This window comes from Scomber scombrus, chromosome 1 (genome assembly GCF_963691925.1).
Source record: "Scomber scombrus chromosome 1, fScoSco1.1, whole genome shotgun sequence".
Lineage (NCBI taxonomy): Eukaryota > Metazoa > Chordata > Actinopteri > Scombriformes > Scombridae > Scomber > Scomber scombrus.
This window is the reverse complement of record NC_084970.1, coordinates 5,495,012-5,509,851: the sequence shown is the minus strand read 5'-3', so window position 1 is coordinate 5,509,851 and position 14,840 is coordinate 5,495,012. Positions and strand designations below refer to the sequence as shown.

Here is a 14,840-nt window from a genome sequence, read left to right as displayed (position 1 = left end):
TTAATCTATAGGGTGCAAAATAAGCTCTATGTATAATCCTGAATTGAATTATTTAATACCTCACACAATTTGATACCGGTGTTGTAGGTTTCAGAATGTTTTCTCATTCTGCTGTGGTTAGGAACATACCCCTTTTATATTCCCAACACATTTTAAGTGAGCCTAGAGGCAGTTGAAGGGGTGTGTTCAAGCATCCTGTTTTGTAAAAGGACAACTTCTTTCCCTGACAATGCTTCCTCAAGTTCTTTGTCAATGTAATTCTTCAACACCTATTTTATACCTTTGGGAACATATCTTTTTAAGAATAGATAAAGAGAAGTTGTGAAAATGTAGCAAACATGGTATCTTTCTATGCAACTAAGCCTTGCTGCAAAAATAGTTTAATTCACAAAGACCAGCGCTAATTGCCACACGCAATTAGGGTGGAGTCATTAGCATCTTCAGAGAGTTGGTGTTAACTGTGCACACACACACACACTCACTCCTCACTAACTCTCCCTTTCTGTCTCTTCAAATCTTAAAACTTGTGAGGCATGAATGATATTGAATTGAGATCCAATGATATCAAGGACGAAATCTACAGTCAGACATTGGAGGGTGTCCTGACCGATCCATTAATGAAGGTATAGCAGCTGTACGTAAATGTAAAAAGCCTCTTTCTCAGTTTGGAGACTCACTTATTGTTTCAGCTGCTATGTGACACACAACCAGCTGTGAGCAACAAACAGAAGATCGTTACTGATGTTTCTGTGAAATCCTGGATACATACAGTGACCGCTGAACACATTATTGTGAGATTCAGACATTAATATAACACATTTTTAGACCCACCTGAGTCACATTAATAGCTGTATTCTGACATTTGACATTTCAGTAGACCATGTCATAAGTGTGACATACTAGAGAAGTGAAAAGAAGCAAAATACATAAAAGGTAGTTTATGATTGTAGAGAGCTCTGTGTGTGCTGAGTAAAGACAAGCAATTTGGGGCTTTTGTGCTCTCTGCAGTTTTCATTACGGATCAATCTGTGTGCTGAAATGTGGAGAAAAAAAGCCTGAAACACTGGAAAACGCTCTGCTCTGTGTGTTTCTGCGTCGTCATATCATTAGCACAAAATCGTTTGTGGAGAGGACCTTAAAATGGGGCAGATTGGGGGTGCACAGTGCTATTAGTGGGCACAATCTATTCTTTGTGGATTTGGCCCTTATTGCCCTTCCCCGATATTAACATTGAATTTTTCCAAATTGGACATGAGGGAAGCTCCAGTGCATGAATTGCTATTTGTTTGTGTACTTGCTCAACTATTTCACAAAAAGTCTTAGTTAAAGGATTATCTATTTGTTGGATCGTTTTCAGCTGAAACCATATTGAAGATTTTTGTCATGTTCAAATACCTATTTTGCTTCAAGCCATTCCAAATTAGAATTTGTGCAAACGGAGAACACTGCTATTGGATCAGTAGCACTACTCGGTATTAGTTGATATGTTGGAAAAAGTAGAGGGTTCTGAATTGGAAGGGGAAAAGTTGGATCGGTGTACTTACAGGGTTCCCTCAGAATGCCTGTGATCTGAGCCACATTATGAAGGGAACCCTTTTGGCTGCTTGAATCAATCTTATTGTTTTGGGTCATACTTACAGGTAAGGATAGGTTCATAGATCAACTGGTATATCAAGAGCTTGGCCTTAAAGATCAGATCCTTCTTGAGCACAACAGGCCAGGATAATGCACCGGATGATCTCATTTTTCATCGTACCCTTAACATTTCAAGCCGCAAACTGTCTGGACAGATCCTGCGGTCAAGGTGCGATAAAGCGAGTAGAACCACATCATCTGCAAAAAGAAATTCTGAGGCCACCAAACGAGACACACTCTTTCCTTTGCCTCAAGATTTGTCCATATAAAAAATCAGAAGAAATGTGACAGGGCACAACACTCACAGTATCTCATTGTGTTTAGACTAATATTTGAATGGTTTTGGTATTGAATATCTAGTCTACATACCCTCTGCATGGAGAGCTCCATTTAGTTCTCCATCTGACCCTTCAGATTATATCGGTGAAATCCTTTTTGAACCTGCGTGCCTTTGTCAAAACCCTTCATCCATAGTAGTCATGACGCAAAATGTAACACATAAGGTGCAAAAGACCACAGATAGAAAGGGTGAAGCGGTGAGGAAATGCAACGTGTTGTTACATGAAAGAAGACTGAATGACAGGAGAAGAAGAAGGAAGGAAGGAACAAATATAAGAGTCAAGAACTGACAGGAGAAGATAAAGAAATTGTTCCGTCGTCATTAATTAGATGTCAAAGGAAAGCATCAACCAGCAGTACTGAGGAATTCCTTCTCTTCCACTGTGTCTGTAACACATCAACATTAACACTCTAAGAGATGATGGGGACAGGATAAGAAAGTGAGAGAGAGAAAGAGATGAGACAGAGATGAGAGGCCAGACATAGAAAAACGGGACTAGAGACAGTGAGCATACCAAGGCAGCGTCCAAATGAAGATGATAAACCTCTTTGTGTCAAGTTCAGTGATTGACAGTATCTTCCAAACACGGAGGAGCGGCCTTGCATCACAAGAACCGAAAGCTCTGAGTGAATCTCAATGATGGTTCCAAGAATTTATATTGTGTTACATGGAGACCAGGGTTAATATTTCAGGGTTGAATTTGAAGATCATTTCTACCCGGGAATATATAACTACTCTCTCTGGAAAACATGGATTTCTTGACATTGCAGGCACAACAAGACAGACAATTGATCAAAAAAATGTTTTTCATCCCCATTCTTGATGTTATTTTTTCATATACATTAGATTTTGTGGCATGTGTTTGTAGTCAGTCATACAGTTCTCATACATACTTGTTTTCCAGCATATCCTCTTTCCCCTTTTAATATGTCTGAGTGGTTATACGGGAGCATATGAGCATCTTTACAGTGCTGACATGTAAGTATTGCTGCATACATTGCTATCAGTGGGAAATCAGTCACATGCAGCTTTTTTGACAATGTTTTTAAGGTTTGAAGCAAGGATGCATTGTTTTTACACCCTTAGTTTTAATGTTAGGAGTGTCTGCTGCACTCCATCACATTTGTGTCTGAGCCATTGATTGAACAAAGTTTTTCATTGACAGCTTCCGCAATGTGCTTTGTTCATTCTTGTTATTTTAACAGGATTAAATATATTGCTATTCAGCTGAACTCTAAGCTACCATCATAGTATGAAAAGTAATCAGAAGAAACCAGTGCAATTATACTTTTTTTCCCCAAGTAATATATTTTGGTGAGGATTCCTGGGAAATACAAGGAGTAAGACTCTTGCAATTCAACCCCAATGGAGGTTTTCACCAAAACGTCTTAAGAAACCATCTGCTGTCACTGCCTTTTATACAGCTCCTGTTGTTGTGACATGACCATTATAGTAGATTATGCGTTAGAATATAGTCGAGTGCTTCATGTATTCTGTCTTCCGAAAATTGCAAAATAAAACTTAAGAAAAAGCAGCAGCAGCTTGTGTAAAAGAAAAACATCTCACTGAAAAATAATCATGCTCAGTACAACAGCATCTATTTTCTGGTTCACTGCTGAAGGCTCTCTGTGAAGTTTTGACCACATTGCCAATGGAAAAGACATGTTTCTGACAGCAAGTTAACACACCAGGTGCCAAAAGATCAACAGATTTCATGTTTACCGAAGCACAGGAACCATCGCTAACAAATCACCTAGTAGCTATTGAACAACTTTGCCCAGTGGGTGCCAGGATAGGCTCCAGGCCCCTATGACCCCATCTACCACCACCTACCTTTAACAGTTAAGCAAATGTAGAAAATGGATGGAGAAGGTGCAGGACCCAGGCTTCCTACTTTCTTTTTATACACTTGCTATTTTGTGTCCATTACCTTTAAACTGTCCTTTCAAAATGTCTCTCCCAGACACCCTTGCTTACAGTTTTCAAAAGAATGGAGTACTGACCTAAGTTTTTTCATACTGCACTTACATTGCTGTGATCCTCCCCCTTCCTGTCTCTTCCAGCTGACCTTCCTTCCCGCTGTCTGTTTCTCCTCAGTGTCAGCAGTACCGAGAGAGCACGTCAGTCCTGGAGAACCAGCCAGCAGGGACTTTTGTTCTGCAGGTTCACGCTGTGGATGCCGACGAAGGCTCCAATGGCAGGGTCACATACGGCTTCATGCACAAAGACTCCACTGTGCCGGCATTCAGCATACACCCTGACACTGGTACTGGAACACACGCATGCTTGCTTTCACTTGCACTAGCACACACAAGCAGAAAGGTAGACATACTTATTGCATTGAGTCTTAATTACTTTGAGCTCATCTACTGTGATTGATACCTCAACAAAGGTAGGTAAAAAAAATGCCAAAAATAATTTAACAAGAAGAAAGAAACAGCTGCAATCACATGAAAGCTGCTGTTCAGTATGCATTAATCAAACATATTACATGACTTGCAGGACTTCTAGTGAAGGATGTTTATATAGACAACATTAAATTAATGTTTTTCACATGTAGTAAAGTTACTTGGTCATGTCAAAGGTTTGGATATAATGTCAAAAAGTACCAAACAACATCCTTTTCTTACTTGTGTAGCAACAGTATTCTAGTTGATCAGGAGATATTGTAAAATCCCATTATAAAGATAAAGATAAAGATAAAGATAGAAAAATAAATAATTAAAACAATCATTCTCTTTGGATTTGACAAAAAATACTCTCTCATTTCCTTTTCTGTTCTGCTCTCCTGTCTTTAAAGTTTAGCTCCAGGCAGAGAAAATCTTTTTAGTGTTAAATTGCAAATGTCTCTGGGGACATGAGACCGAGCTGTGTTCGGTGTGATTTAGCTGCCTGATCAGCCTCGTTATCTCGGTGTCTCTAGGAGTAATTGTGACAGCCAGGAAATTTGACCGCGAACGCCAACGGGAGTATGCAGTGACAGTGACGGCCACCGACCAGGCAGCTGACCCGTTGATAGGCATTTGTCAGCTCAACATCCTCATTCTGGACCAGAACGACAACAGTCCCAAGTTTGAGAACATCCGATATGAGTGTAAGTGGGCTTAAGTATGAATTCAACTTAAAAATAAATTAGCAATTCCAAACCTTCAGAGAAGCACATCTCTTCCTCTCATTCTGTAGACTTCCTTCGTGAGGACACCATGCTCGGGACTAGTTTCCTACGGGTGGCAGCTCATGATGATGACTTTGGCACGAATGCAGCCGTCACATACTCTATGTCCAGCGATCAGCCGGAGTACCTCAGGGTCAACCCCCTGACAGGTTGGGTGTTTGTCAACCAGCCCATCTCTCAGGTACACACACATAAAGCATACAATCAGTATTCAATATTAGACTGATATATCGGTCAGCCAATATTATCGGCCGATATTGACCTATCACAGATATATCAGTATCAGTGAATATGGAGAATATGTTGTCCGATATGTGCTGATATATATATTTTTATTATTCATAGCTAATTATACTTTTATAATTCCCAGTGAAGTTTACAGTTTCAGTGCACTGATGTTATAATAAACAATAAGGTTTATTGTTAAACTATATAATATCACACCATACATTTCTTGGTCAGTGTTTGGTAACCACATTTGAGAGATTGTGTGTTTATGTATATATTCTGCACATATATTATTGGCCGACATATGGATATCAGAATTATTGTACTTCCTAATATTTGTATCGGCTTCGGCCCCAAAAATCCACTATCAGTCGGGCCCTACTCAATACTAAACAATATTTGGGAGTTTCTTCTCATACAAGTTTGCTATGTATAAAAAAAACTGTGTTTCTAATACTGCAGATGTTGAACCTGTCATTAAACATTTGATTTTTTTCCTAATCACAATTGGATGTCCTCAGTGCTAATCAAGCTTATGCTGCCACTTGAAAAATGCAGAAAAAGCACTTAAGAGAAATTATGCAATTTCTTAGATTCAATCAAGAACTCCAGAGATTCTTATAAATAAAATTCATAATGCTAACAGATCAAATTCACTGTAAAGCTTCAAGAAAGCTGAAAGTGAGGGGGCAGAAGTCCTGTAACCATGCAGCAGACATGCAGCCTAAATATGCGATAAAGTCTTCACTGGAGCCTTTTCTTTGGCGTTAAGAGAAATAACATTGCTGATATATTTTTTTTCTCACTTCACTGCCTCTAACCCCTTGCTTCATTACCAGCCAGAAAAACAATCTTGGTGGGAACATGAACAAGCAATAGAGGAAATTGCCACGTGGTGTGTGCAAAACAAGTCTGTACCTCTGATGGGTGCCACAATGATAAAAGCCCCCCAAAAAAAGCAACTCACCATCTTCCTCTGCCAAGAGGAATGAACGTCTCTATCCTCAGCACCTCTCATCTTACACTAACACTTGGCTCCATGCCATGCCAAGAAATTTTCGCCTGAGAGAATGGTTCACTCGGATGTATCCGTGCTTGAAGAAACAAAACTTTTCTACTAATGAGTACAACTGCGTAAAGTATAATACACAAGGAGGCACTGCCTACACATTCATTTCAGCCTCTGCCAATGTGGCAATCTCTTGTCTTAATTGCTTAGGGCAAAGATTGAATTTTAAAACTGCACAACCACATATAATCTCAGAAATTTATCTCAGGTCATGAGAAAAACTGGCTCTATTAAATGCAATCCATTCAATCAAGGATATGAAACATCTTTAAAGTGGCAGAATGTGTACATAATCTTAATCATCATGATGCATTAAAGCAGATGGTCTTATATCATAGCTTGTTTTTGTTCTCCAACACACATCTCCAACATTGTTGGTTACAAAGCTCAGCTGCACCATGGAGGGCTGTGCCCTTCAAACAGCACAATTATCTTTAAGTATGTTTGTTTTTAACCGAATGGAGCTTACAGTCAATTTCTTGCAGCACAGAAGTGTGGAAAATGGATTGCTTACTGAAATCTGTGTGATCGAGACTCACAGTGTTTATCAGTCTTAAAGGAAGCTGTAATTATCACTGTGTCATACTAATCAGCCACATAAGAGCACACCATCAAGCCATCTTCTCCTCTCTTCTCTCTTCTCTTTATCTGTGTGGGCTTTTTGCCACAGAGGACTTACATCACCAGGGAAATTGTTGCTACGGACGGTGGGAACCGGAGCAGCTCAGTGGAGCTGGCCGTCACCATTACCAACGTGAAGAACCAGCCTCCACAGTGGGACAAGGACAGCTACAGCGTGGTCATAACGGAAAACACTGTCCGAGACACGGCCATAGTGGTACGTTGGGGTGGGGGGGTGGGGTCTGGCACATAACTGGGAACAGATGCACAAACACAAATGAAAGCAGCTTAACACACAAGAACAGTATTTGTATTATTGTGAGTTTGCACATTCGCACAATCACACTGACACTAACAAACAGAAAAAAAGCACTCACACAATACACACATCACACAAGTAATACACACATCATTGTGAGCACTTCCAAAACACTTAACACACATTAAATGTAAGCATGCAGAAATGCACACACATTTTTAGACTGCTCTTAAAGTTTCAACATTTTAAGCTGAGTCAGTTCCAGTCAATTCAGTGATAAAGAAAATCTGATTTGAATTTCAAACATTGAGAATATACATGAGGTCATATTGACAGTAACTCAGAGTGTACAAATACACAATCTTACTCTGTTGAAAGTGCAAACTAGAGCTGAAACAACTAATGATCACATTATCTATCTATTAAGATAATCGATGAAGTGATTTTCTAGATTTTCTATGTTTTATATGATACTGAAGGAATATGTTTGTGCTTTAGACTCTTAGTCAGACTAAACAAATCATGAAGGGCAGTTTCCCTTCTATTCTCATGGATTATAGACCAAACAGTTAATTGTTTAATTAATTGTGAGAAAATAATTAAGAATTGTTATTTGCAGCCCTAATGCAAATTGAACAAAACATTTCTATCTAACTAAATTCAACATAAAAAATTTACTCCCGCTCTTTAACCACATGTATACCATCCATCTCTAATATCAACATTTCCTTAGGAGAGGCACAACAGTCTATTTTGTGGAACTTTTCATCAAGTACCTGTGTGTATTTGCATGTTCACTCAGGTTCAGTAAATGGTGAACAAAAATGTGTGGGATGGCAGCGCAGCTACAATGTTTAAGAACCACAGTTATAAGAGGCAGACGCTTTAAAACGCTTAATTTCCACTGGTAAAGCATTATTTGTGCAGTGCAGATGTGTCCCATCTGTCACTCTTGATTATTCATAGACATTACTGTTTCATGCCACTAACACAATTTCCTAATCGACCTCATTCGCTGAGGATCTCTTGAAAACAATTAAGTCCATTAAAGTTGCTGATAAATATTTTAAACCAAAAGATAGAAATGAAAAGACAGAGGAGAGTACTTCACAATAGTATATGTGTGTGTGTATGTGTGTGTGTGTGTTTAATTGCGGTTGTGAGAGATGCAGACAGCGGGAGAAAGGGAGAGTTCGGTCCTTACTGAACAGTGTATTAATCTAGATGGCAGTTCAGTGTTGATTTGACTGTTGTGCAAAGATGCAATCACTCTCAGCGGGGTGTAATAGCTCCACCGTGGAAATTTGAGATTTTTTACGGCCTAAATCATCACACACAGTATTCAGGCATGTTTGCCAACTCCGCGAGCCTGCCAGGGCGTCTCATTATTGTAGGCGCCGTGCTCTGAAGGTTGACTGGATACAGCTAGGTCACCCATAGGCAGGCCGCATCACGTCTAAGGTGGCATTTGTGATTTTAATTGGGGTGTATGCAGCATCAACTTGGAGTAGCCTCTCCTTAATTAGTTTAGGGAGAATGAAGAGCATAGTGGATTTCCCTTTGATCCCTCAGGATTTCAGCGGGTTGTAGTCTAGTCTAACAGTTTGAGGCTTACTGCTGCAGTATTTCCTATTCATTATCGTGGACTAAAAGACACATTTTTTCCGCTCGGGCACATCATTTTTCACTATTTTGAATGCGTGCATCCATGAAGCTGAGCAGCAGCCATTTTCGTTTCCGTTCCAGTTCCAGAGGATCACAGCTATCATTCAATATTTTTCCAGCTCTCGAAATTGATAATTGGACACATGCAAGTTTACTGTCAAATACAAATTAGTTGGTTTTTTTTTAAGGATTTTGTTCAGTTGGTCACCTCAGACTTTAAGCGCATAGCAGCTTTATTCCAAACCAAAGAAAAACGCAACTAGGTAGATGCATGTTATTGTCCATCACTGCCTTACACAATAAAAGGTCACGTGTTAGTTTAGACACAAGACAAATATATCATTTTTATTCTAATCTTTGCTCCTCAGTGTAGCTGTATTCTGCACTGTTATTATACATAATGACAATAACAGGAGACTAGTTTTAATGATTGAGTGAAGGTGGTGTTTTTTTATATTGACATGAAGTACTGTATACTTCTCATAAAAGTCCCACAGAGGGTATGTAGGCTAATATGAATGTGACATTTTATCAAATTAAAAGTGCACCCGCAGTTTTAACATCTCTCCTTCTCGGCTCCAAACAGACCATCAAAGCCACCTCCCCGCTGGGGGATCCTAGGGTAACATATAATTTGGAGGACGGCATGGTCCCGGAGACCAACATGCCGGTTCGCTTCTACCTAACCCCCAACCGAGAGGACGGCTCGGCCTCCATCCTGGTAGCAGAACCCTTGGACTATGAGACCACCAGGAACTTTATGTTGCGTGTCCGAGCCCAGAACGTTGCAGCTGTCCCATTGGCAGCCTTTACCACGGTGTACATCAACGTCACAGGTGAGTGCTCATTTTATTTTGGTTTGTTTTTACCGAGCACCAAGCTCCCACAGTCCAAACTTCTATCTTTCTATGTGTCTTTGCACTTATTGCAGTTTCCAAAATGCCATTAAACTTTGCATCATTGCTTGATAAGAAAGTTTATTTAATTAATAAATCTAAAGTTCAATAAATTCTTAGATTAAGTGTACTTTCTCAAGTGAAAGACTGAGGAAACTGTTAAACAGCTTCCTCCCACAGGCTATCAGACTGCTGAACAGCAGCTCCATTTCTATCTGATCAGCTGTGGCAACAACAGAATCTTAATTTGCACACTTTTTTTTTTTTTTAATTCTGCAGGGACTTTGTTTAACTTTCATATCTATTTCTTCTGTGTTTCTGTTGTTTTTAACTGAAATGTTTGTGTTTTTTTTTAGTTACTTAAGTTATAGAACAGAATATTAAATGATGTCTCTTTGCACTTTGATCCTCCAGAAAAACAGTCTTTCATTATTCCTTGCAGAAATATATGGTAAAAATGACAATAAACAAATTTGATTTGATAATCAAGAGAATATAGTTGATTATCTCCCTTAAATGCACAGGCTGACGGGAAGAAGACAGTGTTATGGATGTAAAAGTTATGCAAAGACACACGTAATGTATTCTAGGTGAACACAGGAACTGTTGAGGTCACAAAAAGTTTCACAAATATGTCCATTTCCTTATAACTCCCAAACTTTTCTGCTGCCAAAAACACAACTTTAATCACAAAAAAGTAGAATAAAAAGGGCCATTGTGTCATAAAACTCACTGCAGCACACCAAAGAGCATAGTGACTACTTAAGGTTACGGAAAAAGAGGACAAATTGGGTGTTGGGTGATTCATTTTTTCGATGCCTGAGCTATAAGATAATGGAAAAAATGGGATGGGTTTTTACTTGATTCATTTGTGAGATGGGCTTAATGGACTTTTTTTTAGAACATTCACTGAAAACACTGAAAAAAGAGGAGTCATTTGTACACAGTGGAGAGCAGCATCAGGGCGCCACGCTCATTCAAAAAACTAAATGGCTGCAGAATCCATTGAAGGCCTTGCTGGGTAATACATTACAAAATTGCACACCCATAACGTGTTACTGACTGATGCTGAACATTATCACCTAATTTGCTTTGATTCACAACCGTAAAAAATGTGCCTATTTTTACTCTAATCCTCAATATTCAACATGGACAGTGTCACCATATTAGTTCTTTCTAAACTGCTCGTACAGCTCCGCAATCGCTCCAAAACTGAGCCACACACACACACACACACACACACACACACACACACACACACACACACACACACACACACACACACACACACACACACACACACACACACACACACACACACACACACACAGAGAGAGAATGATGATTAAAGAGCATTTGGGGAAGAGCAGCCTGGTCGGTGGTGTGGTACTGCTCTCTAAGTCTAGTTGTGCTCCAATTTTCCATCTGAGTCATTTAATGCTTGGATTCCAAAGCTACACCGATTCAAATTATTTGCAGAGCTCGCCAGCTGTTGTGAGCGTGATGAGGCCAAAAGTGCAGCGTATATCCTCAACCCCACTGCCCCACTCCCCCTCCAACACTTCCCCTGCAACCACATTTTACCCCAGAAGCACCAATCCAGTCACTCAATTAAAAATCTTCATTATCTCTCATCTTTGGCTAAGAATATCAGTTTTTCACTCTCTTTCATAACTTCACTAGTTTTCTGAATATGATTATTTGACTCTGGTGTCGCTCTGTTGCAGTTAATGCTCAAACCCTGGTAGCTTAAGTCTCCATCATCATTGCTTCATATGGTGGTATTTGCTAGCCCCTGACCTTGCCCCTCAAAATAACTCTGCCTTCCCCACATGCCCCACACTTGCTTGCATTTAATCCCTTTGCAAGGTCCACACACACACACACACACACACACACACACACACACACACACACACACACACACACACACACACTCACACTCTCACATACTCCATTCCCACATACTCCATTCCATCAAATTGGTCTTAATCCAGTGAGAAATAATTAATTCACACAGACCCTCTCTCCTCTCTTGCCTCTCCGTCCCTCTCCTAACTTCCCCTTCTCCTCTTTTTTTCTCTTCCGCCCATCCCTCCTCCTCCGCCTTATCTGTCTTAATAAGAAATCTCTTTGACTCCTCCAGAGGCAGCGAGGCTGAGGGAGGGAGGTAGGTCTGTAATGGATTTAAAACCCCATTTTTAATTCATAGATTAAGACATTTGCCTAGAAGAAAAGGGAAGGAAAAATGGCACATGGAAAAACATTAGATTTAATGTGTTGCTCTATTCAAGTCATTTCTGTAATGCATTTGGCCTTATATGAACTTTCTTAGACTTGTGCTATTCAGGCAAACTTTAAAGTTCACGTTGAGTCTGGTTCTGTGTGTTCCCTCCTTTAGCTCTTTGAAGCATTTCAATCTCTTTCTTCTCTCCTGTTGTTATGGTTCAGTGTATCACACATAAGAAAAGGTGCGTGTTGTTTCTTTTATCAATTGGACTAATTCACGATTCTCCCCTTATCTTAACACAAACAGGTGTTGGAAAAGAAAGAACAAGTCAGTAGTCAAAGCTGTAGTTAATGTGTAACACATATAAAACAGGCAGGAGGGGTTGTTGGTAGTCACAGACCAGTTGTAGTTGATGGTGTTAACAGACAATCTTTACTTATATAGCGCCAATTCACAACAAAAGTTATCTCAAGGCACTTCTTACATAGAACAGGTCTAGACCGTATTCTTTAATTTAGTGTAAAGAGACCCAACATTCCCACACCAGCAAGCACTGAAAAACTACTCTTTGACATGTAGTGTTACAGAGATTTATAAAATAGTTGTCACGGTTTGAGTTTGAGTTCGAGTTTATTTCGATCAGCAAAAAAAAAAAAGAACCACAAAAAAACAAAAAAAACAGTAACACATCCCTCTAATAACAGGGCTGCATGGCTGATCGAAAGGGTCAGGGCAGAAGCTACAAGCTTATAGATGCTCTAACCTTTAAACCATACATGTAAATATATGTATATACAGTACCAATACATAAACAAACAAGCATACATGCCATCTACACACAAATACACACACCTACATGTACATACTCAGCAAATACCAAGCAAAAATAGACATTTAACATTTGTCCCATAAGTCATTCCCCACCTTCAAGACTGTATCTTTCCAAAATGACATTTTTTAACTTATTTTTAAATTGCACCAGATTTGTACTTTTTTTGATCTCATCAGTTAACTTGTTCCACGGATTCACCCCACAGACATATACACACATGCTTTTCAGAGTAGTGTGAACAATTGGTTGTTTAAAATTCCATCTCCCTCTTAGATCGTATCCCCATTCTCTATCACTAAAGTTTTTTGTATATGGCCAGGAAGTAATTTACAGAATTTGCCTTATACAGAATCTAATCTAAGGTAAATTGAAGCTGTTATGGCAGCTCAATACTTAACTCAGAAACATGCTGTTGTTTTTTTGTTGCCATTGATCTGCACATTTATATCTGTATTTATACATGAAGGTCCAAAATCAGTTAGGGACCTGATATCTATTTGTCTTTTTTTCATTACATATAACCACAACCTACACATTCAGTTTGTAGAAGTGTGTTTCTCAGAAAAGAATCTATTGATTAAGAAAAATAAAATGCTATCGGCATATAGTTAACTTTGACACTAAAAGTGTGCATTGCTTATGGCTCTTCACAGAGAGTTTAGTTTAAGAGAATCATGTGTTTTTACACATAAAAATAGCAATTTAGAAAAAGTCATAATGAAAAAACAAATGATTAAAAACTTAAACTGACTTAATACCACTAAAACAAATGAAGGAACACATTTCCCCTTCAGTCAGCATATCTGGAGCAGTGTGAGTTGCAGAATGTGGGGTTAAAACATCAGAAACTTACACAAGAGTGAAACCATGAAGCGCTTTAAATGTAATTAAAAAGATGACAAATTGAATTGTGATAAATTGAATTCTGAATTTCAATGAAAGCCAGAGTAGCATAGCAAGGACCATAGAGATATAATCTATGTGTTAAGTGTCTCTCAGAAACCTCATGCTCATGTATTCTGGTTCAGATGTTGACATGCTCTCAGAGAATCATTTAGACATGCTATTAAAGAGGTGAAACAATCTAAGGGGGGAGGAGATAAAGTCAATTTGCCCAATTTAATTTCTAGACAGCCTTAAACTAAATTTAGCAATATTCCTTAGTTGCAGAAAGCAGGAAATAGTCAGGGCGAGACCAGAGACTCATTAACAGTGATGAGACGACTGGAGGCAATAATTCCTAAAACCTCCTTTTTAAAGTCTTTTGAGCAGCAGAACATTTTGATTAGATGAGGACAGATGGATGTGTGGCACAATGTCAAGTAATTCATTTAAAGTAGGGTAAACTTATTTAGCTGAATTGATCAGGGGTTCGTGGACAGATAAACAAGGATAGCAGGCTGAATAAGAGCCTTAGATTACATAGTAATTTAGGTACACGTGACATTTAAAGCATTAGAAGTGTTAGGACTGGTTATAAAAAGATGTTCTGAATTATGCTTTTTAGCAGCAACAAGATTGGAAAATGATGGGTCTCTTTTGATGGACTGATTTTTTTTATAATTAAGGCTCCTTTATATCGAAAAAATGAACCAGATGTGACTTTGCCCGTATTCACTCTGGTCTCCTCTACTGTCTTTTTAAAGAGTGGATTTTGTTCCAGTGATCTAAAGTATTAGTTCTGAAGGACACCAAGACCATCTCCCATATGTATGCGTAAAAAAACACTGTGATTGAACTGAAGCTCTAATATCGTAGAAATGTGCAGTGTGTCAGAGAGGAAATGCATATCCTTTGAGTTTCCAAGGTTGTACTGAAGGGTTCTGAAGTCATTTTTGGGACTTTCGAGCAAGCATGATGCCTTTAGATACAATATGAGCCACAGTCACT

The 14,840-nt window shown here is 39.0% G+C and overlaps 1 protein-coding gene across 1 annotated transcript in view; it reads left to right on the top strand.

Moving 5' to 3' along the window:
- The window catches only part of si:ch211-186j3.6 (neural-cadherin), a 333,490-nt gene that overhangs the window by 162,030 nt on the left and 156,620 nt on the right, over positions 1-14,840 (top strand). The window contains exons 9-13 of the mRNA XM_062419573.1: positions 4,073-4,241; positions 4,899-5,069; positions 5,159-5,331; positions 7,118-7,285; positions 9,579-9,828. Coding sequence (XP_062275557.1) covers positions 4,073-4,241; positions 4,899-5,069; positions 5,159-5,331; positions 7,118-7,285; positions 9,579-9,828 — 931 coding nt within the window. The remainder of the gene's footprint in view (positions 1-4,072; positions 4,242-4,898; positions 5,070-5,158; positions 5,332-7,117; positions 7,286-9,578; positions 9,829-14,840) is intronic.